The following is an 8,926-nucleotide window of genomic DNA, read 5'->3' as shown; positions in this document are numbered from 1 at the left end:
GGATGATAGATGTAATCTACTCCTCCATTAGGATGATAGATGTAATCTACTCCTCCATTAGGATGATAGATGTCATCTACATTAGGATGATGTTTAATCTGAGCTTCATTATTAGTATATGGTCTAGATGTTCTGAACTTCTAAGGAGAGTGGGGCGGCCGTGGCTTCGTGACAATCGCAAGAGCAGCTGCTCACCGATTTGACAGCTCCGATACCAAAACGTCTGCTATAGGACGGTTAACGCGGATCTGATTTGAATCTATACACATACTGTTAGATGACATACACTTTATAGTCATAGAGAGATGCTTTGAGTTTTCTGTGGCGCGCTTCAATTTAATCATTTCCCATAATGTTGAAAACACCATTGGCGTGCAAGAGATTCATGTTTGAGAATAACATTAAGCTACACAATCTGTCAAAAATGATTACCTAACCTCATCAATGTTAACTATACTGAACAGTAAAACTTACATGTTGTTTACCACTGTATGTAACTAACAGGCAGGTTAACCCTTTGTCGTTAAAGATGGGATCTCTGGGGCGATGAGAGTAACGGCCTGTACCCTCCTCTCTCCTGCCCCAGGAGCGCCATGGCCCCCCAGCCCCAGTATGGCTCCAGCTCCCCTCCTCCCCCCCACGGCAAGGTCAACAAGCTCCCCTCCGTCAGCCAGCTCATCAACCCCCAGCAGCGCAACACCCTCACCCCCTCCTCCATGGTCCAAGGCCTGACTGACAGTAAGTGTGTGCCTTACCCCTTTGTATAGAGAGATTCTGCTCCCCCTGTCTGACTTGTCCTGTCTAGGCCCCTGTCCTGTCTAGGCCCCTGTCCTGTCTAGGCCCCTGTCCTCCCTCCCTCCATTACCCCTGCTTGTTTTTCTCCCAGTCTTTGTGTCTGGGTCCTTGTCATAACTCCCCTGTCCCGCCAACTCCAGTATCACGTCCCCTCTGGGCCGATCGTGTGACACGCGTCAGGGAGGATAACGGTATCAGTCTGGGCACAAGTGGCGCTGGGGAGGGGTGTGTAGGTTGCCATTGTACAACTCTCAGCCCCCTGTCAGAACGCTTCCTCCCCTGGGTCAATGGGGCGGCAGCGTAGCCTAGTTGTTAGAGCGTTGGACTAGTAACCGAAAGGTTGCAAGTTCGAATCCCCCGAGCTGACAAGGTAAAAATCTGTCGTTCTGCCCCTGAACAAGGCAGTTTAACCCACTGTTCCTAGGCCGTCATTGAAAAATAAGAATTTGTTCTTAACTGACTTGCCTAGTTAAAATAAAGGTTAAATAAATAAAACATTAAAAAAAACCTGAGGGACTCTGCTCCTCCACTCTGGGGCCTCTCTCCAGGGCTGCAGGTCCTGTTCTTGGCGTTACCAGTTCACTGTTTTAGTAAGACATGGCTGAGCATGTTCCCCTTCTCCTCCGTCACCTCATGTATTGTTGTCGAGATGCCCCCCCCCCGCCCGCGTCTATCTTATGTAGATAATACACAATCTCAGAGAACGTTAAGAGTTCTTACATTTGTCCAGCCTCATCTCTTAGGGCTGAAAAAAACAAATGACAGATTGTGGCTTTAAAGAGAACTGCTCACAGAAGTTTGTTTCTGGAGGGACACTATGATGCTCACTGCCCCTAATCTACATAAATATGGTAACCATGGTGCTGGAGTTACATTTGACATTTTAAAAACGTCAAATTGCCCCCTTTAAGAGTCACTCACACTAGTCTATGTGATTCTCTAGTGACTCCGATGATGGGCCACATTGGCTAACAGTAGATTGCTTCCTTTTATAGAGATAAAACGATGATCTCTATGGTTTCTCTAGTGACTCCGATGATGGGCCACATGGCTATGAATGCTGACATGTCGGCCCTGAGCCCCGCACACATCCTGCAGCCCCAGTTACCCATGGTGCCCAGCTCCCACTGCACCCCACCGCCTCCCTACCCTATGGACAGCAGCATCTCCAGGTACCTAGCTAAACAACCACCAGTGGATGCTGGTGAAGGAAGGACGACTCATAGTAATGGCAGTAATGGCTTATAGTATCCATCTCTGTTTGATAATGTTCCATTCATTCCATTACTATGAGCCCGTCCTCCGATTTTAAAGTGGCACCAGCCACCACTGATAACCACCCATCTGTTGATGCTCTGGACAGTTGTGAGCACTATAAAGTCAGGACGAGACGCAATATTGACAGAACAATTTCAACGCGGCTCTAAAGCGTCTCCTAGCGATAGTTTGTCACCAAAACCGCTCTAACATGGTTCTAAATAAATGGAGTGTCTGCACCTGCTCTCTGAATTGTTGAACGTTCTTGTCTAACACAGTTATTACAAGAATGCTACGGTGCTATTTTCACTACTAACCTGTTTCCCTTCTCTGTGTCCCAGCTTTCTTCTGCGGCTGGGCTGCGCAGCCTGCCTGGACTGTTTCACAGCACAGGGCCTGACCAACATCTACCAGATCGAGAACTATAACTTGGAGGTGAGGCCTTGCCTGTCGCACACACCGCACCTGTGTGGTTAAACTCAGAGAGAAGGGTCAGCTGGCTTCAAGAGGCCTGAGCCTTCGTGTAAGGCAAGAAAAAAAAAACATTTATGAAAAAGGAACGTTTTATCTGCAGTCATCTTGTCTATTTTTTGTATGCAATCAGAACTACTCATTTTTTTGGGGCTGCCTGGCGCTGAGCCTAGCCTGAGAGCATTGTCTTCTGGGAGATGGTGTCATTCTAACACGTCAGCGTTGCCATGAACTATCATTGCAGACGGATTTATCGCGCTATCTGACGTAAGACAATGGTCTTTTTGGGCTGCCTGCTGGGGCCCCTGGGCCTAGCCTCAGAGAGAAGACTAAACAAGGCTAAAGAGACTAACCCCCAGTGTGTGATGTCATCCCCGTCCACAGGACCTGTCCCGGCTGAAGATCCCGCAGGAGTTCCAGCACGTCATCTGGAAGGGCATCATGGAGCATCGGCAGAGCATGGAGTTCTCCCCTCCTCCCCACATCCTGCGTACCTCCGGCGGCGCCTCCACCGTCAGCGTAGGGTCCTCCGAGGCCCGCGGCGAGCGGGTCATCGACGCCGTGCGCTTCACCCTGCGCCAGACCATCTCCTTCCCTCCGCGTGACGACTGGTCCGACTTCTCCTTCGACCTGGACTCCCGACGCAACAAGCAGCAACGCATCAAAGAAGAGGGGGAATAGAACACCTCTCATTCTGGATGGGATTTCAATCTAAGGTGCACTGTTGACAAGCGCACTGCAACAATGGGTCTGTAAAAAGGCCATTTCCCTGACGTTCAGAGATCCCTTTTACAGTAAACGCTGTGGAGGTCGGCTCAAGCGCACATTATCATTAAAAGTCGAGTGCAGTACGCTTGTCGGCAATGGGCCTTGGATTGAAGCCCCGCCTCTGTCTGTCATACACCTGTTGAAGCCCTTTCTCTGTGCCCTTCTGATGTCATACACCTGTTGACCAACCACACTCCCGTATCACGGTAGAGAACTAGGAAATCTCTGCTTCAAGAGTTCTCTGGGTCCGTTTTCCTCAAAAGCATCTTAATAAGGCTAAGTTCATTGTTAGAACCCTCGTTTTGGAGCAGAACCAAAAAAACATTGTTGGAAGTTGTTTACCGACCTGGCTCAGACCAGCTAAGTGCGTCGTCATAAGACTAAGTTACATCGCGAAGCGGGAAAACCGGACACTGGTCCTTAGTTCAGATATCCTAAATAGCAAATAAAAATGCACTTATTTTATTGAAAAGCCAGCTAGAGGATGAGACAAATTGTGTTTTTAGAAAAGATACATTTCATAATTGATTTTTTTTTTTTTTTTTTAATCAAATTTCTTGAGACAAAGCTCTTAAATGCTTTTGTGATTTGCTTTGATATTGTTTTAATACGTTTTATAATCCATTCCAATGTTAAAGCATGACTTGAGGAAACCTTTTGGGGGATTTGTTGTTGTTGTTGGGCCATAGAAGGTGTATGACCAGGATTCAATCCAAAGTGCGTTAGACAGATGAGACCTTCAAAAATAAAGATAGAAAAATGTAGGTGCTTCTGTCTTGCTGTTGACCCACTTAGCAAACATCTGTCAACTGCTACCATTTCATAAATAATAATAATAATATACGATTATAAATTCACAAATATTGCAAAATACAACAAGATACTCATTGGACAGTTTATTAGGTACACCCATTTAGTACCAGGTCAGAACCCCTTTGCCTCCAGAACAGCCTGAATTCTTCAGGAAATTGATTATACAAGGTGTGGTGTTCAAACGTTGCTCAAATGGTATCAAGAGACCTACACGTGTGCCAGGAACACATTTCCCATACCTTTACACCACCAGCCTGTACTGGGGCGATGGGTTCACGCCAAATCCATCCGTGACAAGGACCAACGAGTTGTGCGTTCCGAGATGCCTTTCCGCACACCACTGTTGTACTGTGTCGTTAATTGTCTGTTAGCTTGCACGATTCTTGTCGTTCTCCTTCGACCTCTCATTTCGTCCACAGGTCTGCCGCTGACTGTATGTTTTGTTGCACCATTCTCGTTAAACCCTAGATACTGTAATGCACGAAAAACCCAGGAGGCCGGACATTTCTGACATACTGGAAGTGGCGCGCCTGGCACCAATGATTATACCATGCTCAGTCACAACGAGCGACCTAACGTTCAATCGAACAGTACATGACTGCCTCAATGCCCGTCTGCCTGCTTTTATATACCGAGCCACAGCCACGTTACTCACCGTCTGTAGGAGCGAACCATTTTCGTGAACGGGGTGCTGTACCTAACAAACTGGCCACTGAGTACATTCATCAATATAACACTTCAGCTCCGCTATAAGCTTGCTGTTGCTTTGCCAATGTGACATTCTACCAGCTACAGTGTATATAGAGGGGGGAAATTATTATATTTTCACCTACTCTACCATATTAACCGATTATGCGTAAGTACAATAGCTTTGGTCCAATTAAATGTTGCATTGTTGCTAGTGGTTGTACTAAACAATCCTCTATATACACACGTTGCTTTAGTTTACATTGTGAACCTAGCTAGCCAATATAGCTAGTAGTAGTAGCTTCTTGATTTAGTAAAATAATCAGTGGTGTGTGTGTGTATATAGTCGAGGCCATATGCAACCAAATGTAACTTTATTTTCGCATTTCAATTCACATGATCTAATAAATGCGTGGATCAACAATTGACGCAAAGCAAGCGCAACACGGATAGAGAAGCAGCTTTCATTGATTTCAAAGCATTTTTCCTCAAATGCGAATGCTCAATATCGGACGCCCGATAGCTAATAGTAGCAGGGAGGTTATCCAGTAGTAATCTGGTTACATTGTTTAATTTGGTTTCATTATCTAGATCGCCAGTTGTCTCATTCATTCACCGTTGCTGATCAAGGACCGTTACTAAGGAAGCTAGTGTTGCTGATCAAGGACCGTTACTAAGGAAGCTAGTGTTTCTATGGGGCTACCAGCTACATTAGCTTGTAGGCTAGCGGACTTTTCATACGTTTTGTGAAGACATATGTACGACCTCCGAAAACATTACTGAATTGAATATGGTGCTTCTCCACCCGCTTACCTTCAATATAAAGATATATATATATTTATCACCGAGAAATACACCGATACATGTATTTATCGGTGCTGTTGACCGATGATGCCAAACTTCTCAACTGCCATAGTGCAAAGCCCACCAGAATAAGTAACCTCACATAACAGGCGAGTGGAGGCCTCTAGTGGTCATATTGGTACTTTACCATATACTGCTAAATACGGGCCAAAAAATTAAAAATCTGCATTACACTTCGGCTCAAGCCTAAATGACCATTAAGAGTATAATGCTCTGCTCCACCGCGCCTTGGGTTGAATCCCGATCTGTTGCTCTAGACTGGACTGTCGTGATTGCCTGCTGTTTTTAGTCCACGACACTGTTTTTACCTGCTGGTCACAAGCCGGTCTTGATTGTATACATTTCAAGATATTTTTTACTTCGTGTCAGAGAAAAGTGTTATTATATAATTTGTTTGGTTGGATTGGTTGATATTTTTTTTTTTTTACCACAGAACAAGTTATTGCCTTGTATTGTGCGCCTGTGTTAACCCTTCTGCTTCCAGGATTTTCAGAAACCTGGGGATTTTGCAACCCTATTGTTAGTTAAACCATTGTGTTTATAACTCTTGGGGGAAGTTACTGGAATAGTTTTAGTTAAATCGTGTTTATAACTCTTGGGGAAATTACTGTAATTTTGCTACCCTAGTGTTGGTTAAACCATCGTGTTTATGACTGCTTACTGTATTTCTACGTGAATGAGAATGCATCATCACACAAACTTTTATCTGAAGTATTTACGTTACTCATTACGTAACTGAATTTAACAGCTCAACACGTTCATGACCCTTGAGGTGATATCAATAACGTTACAGATCTTGATATTGTCCAAAATAGCACCCTACGGTCAAAAGTAGTACACTGTATAGGGTGCCATTTGGGACTAATTTTAATTGCCTGCTTGTTCTGCCGTCTGTAACGCGGTGTACAGTCTTTTGTATTTTGTGGGTCTGTTGAACATTTACTGGGCTATATTTCTCTATTACAAAACGATCCTTGAGATTTGTATTGCTGGATTTTTGGAACCACATTTTGTAAACTGTTTTTTGTTGTTACGGATTAACTTGATGGCCCAAACTATTGAGATTATTGTATATACATTTGTATAGAGTTCTTTTCTAAAAACGAGTTGCTGTTATGTATTTTTTACAAAAAAAAAAAAAAAAAGGATTTGGCTTAGAATAGTGCATGGTTAAAAGCCATTATGGTACAAAAGGGGTTTGGGTTATTTGTATTCATTTAAATGAATACGTCACTGTTCTCACAAGCGGTCTGTGTAGTGTTGCCATAAACATAGTTATATAATTTCAATATTAAAAAGTGTGATAACCACTGAATGAACATGCTATGAATGACCCCTAGTATGTCATTCTGTTGGTACATCGAAAGCAGAACCTAGGTACTGTAATCTGCTGTTCCACAATTTTTGTAAAATGAATTGTAAATATGTTGCAATGTACTTATTTTGATAAACAAAAAAATAAAATATCCCAAGTTATCAACTGCTGTTGGAGTTTGTAATATTTCATATTCATAGGGTCAGTTTCCCCCCCATTTCCATTAGTGACACTAAAAAGTGCAGGTGGCCTTACATTAAGCACAATAATCATTTCTTGGCAGTACTAAGTCAACCTGTGTACACTGTGTGGTCTTTGAGAGAAAGACAGACACGATTAACATAAGCAATAGGTTTATTATGTTTCCCCTGTGGCCAGGGGAGGTGCTAGTTGAGTGGCCAGGGGAGGTGTGGCCAGGGGAGGTGCTAGTTGAGTGGCCAGGGGAGGTGCTAGTTGAGTGGCCAGGGGAGGTGCTAGTTGAGTGGCCAGGGGAGGTGCTAGTTGAGTGGCCACGGGAGGTGCTAGTTGAGTGGCCAGGGGAGGTGTGGCCAGGGGAGGTGTGGCCAGGGGAGGTGCTAGTTGAGTGGAGGTGCTAGTTGAGTGGCCAGGGGAGGTGCTAGTTGAGTGCCCAGGGGAGGTGCTAGTTGAGTGGCCAGGGGTGGTGCTAGTTGAGTGGCCAGGGGAGGTGCTAGTTGAGTGGCCAGGGGAGGTGCTAGTTGAGTGGCCAGGGGAGGTGCTAGTTGAGTGGCCAGGGGAGGTGCTAGTTGAGTGGCCAGGGGAGGTGCTAGTTGAGTGCCCAGGGGAGGTGCTAGTTGAGTGGCCAGGGGAGGTGCTAGTTGAGTGGCCAGGGGAGGTGCTAGTTGAGTGGCCAGGGGAGGTGCTAGTTGAGTGGCCAGGGGAGGTGCTAGTTGAGTGGCCAGGGGAGGTGCTAGTTGAGTGGCCAGGGGAGGTGCTAGTTGAGTGCCCAGGGGAGGTGCTAGTTGAGTGGCCAGGGGAGGTGCTAGTTGAGTGCCCAGGGGAGGTGCTAGTTGAGCTTCAACTAGTAAAAGAGGGGAAGAAACCTTGTGAAACCAGACCGTGAGCTTGCAGATCAGGCTGATTTTAAAACAAGGCTAGAACAAAGTTGTACTACATGGTAAATAAAAATGGTCCTGAAGGAAAAGTAAAGTCTGGATTCTTTTATAATTTAATAAAACATCTGAGATTCATGAATGCAGCAAATTGATCCAGATTAATACAGAATATTTTTAATGACTGCCACTATTTACACACAAGATTGGATTGAGCTTTAAATCAATTCAGTTCGTTCAATGTATATATATTCAGTAAAAAAATTGTCAACTTTGTACCTTCTGTCCCACTGTAGACAGAGGGGCCTGTTCAATTGGGGAAAAACAAGGGAGCAGTACCTGAATTTGTCTAATAAGAACACATTGTTTTCCATTGCAGAATGCTTTGCTACAGTGTGTCCCTACTGAACACCACCCAGGTATCTGACAGATTCCCTGTCCCTCCACCTCAGGACAGAGTGTAATAGGCCTGTGTTCAGTCTACCGGTCAGTCAACCGGTCCACCTGGGTTCTGATAGGTTAGGGATACTAGAGTCACTTCTGCTTTCCACCTGGTTCAGGATTAGGGATACTAGTGACTATGCGAGTCATTCTTCCTGTCCACTAGGTGGTCTGTCACGTCCCTCCGCCTGGTCTGTCACGTCCCGCCGCCTGGTCTGTCACGTCACGCCGCCTGGTCTGTCACGTCACGCCGCCTGGTCTGTCACGTCACGCCGCCTGGTCTGTCACGTCACGCCGCCTGGTCTGTCACGTCACGCCGCCTGGTCTGTCACGTCACGCCGCCTGGTCTGTCACGTCACGCCGCCTGGTCTGTCACGTCACGCCTGCCTGGTCTGTCACGCCGCCTGGTCTGTCACGTCACGCCGCCTGGTCTGTCACGTCACGC

General features: G+C 45.8%; 1 protein-coding gene across 1 annotated transcript; it reads left to right on the top strand.

The window, feature by feature from the left end:
* Window positions 1-518: 518 nt before the first annotated feature.
* LOC139567347 (tumor protein 63-like) lies at window positions 519-7,135 on the top strand. The gene is made up of 4 exons (XM_071388738.1): window positions 519-738; window positions 1,823-1,967; window positions 2,394-2,487; window positions 2,908-7,135. Exons 1-4 carry the CDS (start codon window positions 594-596, stop codon window positions 3,202-3,204), a joined length of 681 nt encoding a protein of 226 aa, XP_071244839.1. The 5' UTR covers window positions 519-593; the 3' UTR covers window positions 3,205-7,135.
* Window positions 7,136-8,926: the final 1,791 nt, after the last annotated feature.

This window comes from Salvelinus alpinus, unplaced genomic scaffold (assembly GCF_045679555.1).
Source record: "Salvelinus alpinus unplaced genomic scaffold, SLU_Salpinus.1 scaffold_279, whole genome shotgun sequence".
Lineage (NCBI taxonomy): Eukaryota > Metazoa > Chordata > Actinopteri > Salmoniformes > Salmonidae > Salvelinus > Salvelinus alpinus.
Note: the sequence above shows the minus strand (reverse complement) of the source record. Positions and strands in the feature narration are given on the sequence as shown.

Excerpts from the sequence above, each read along its gene's own strand:
- LOC139567347 (XM_071388738.1), top strand. The coding sequence starts at position 594 with ATGGCCCCCCAGCCCCAGTATGGCTCCAGCTCCCCTCCTCCCCCCCAC. Across the intron at positions 739-1,822 it reads GGTCCAAGGCCTGACTGACA|TGACTCCGATGATGGGCCAC; the intron begins GTAAGTGTGTGC and ends TGGTTTCTCTAG. Across the intron at positions 2,488-2,907 it reads TCGAGAACTATAACTTGGAG|GACCTGTCCCGGCTGAAGAT; the intron begins GTGAGGCCTTGC and ends CCCCGTCCACAG.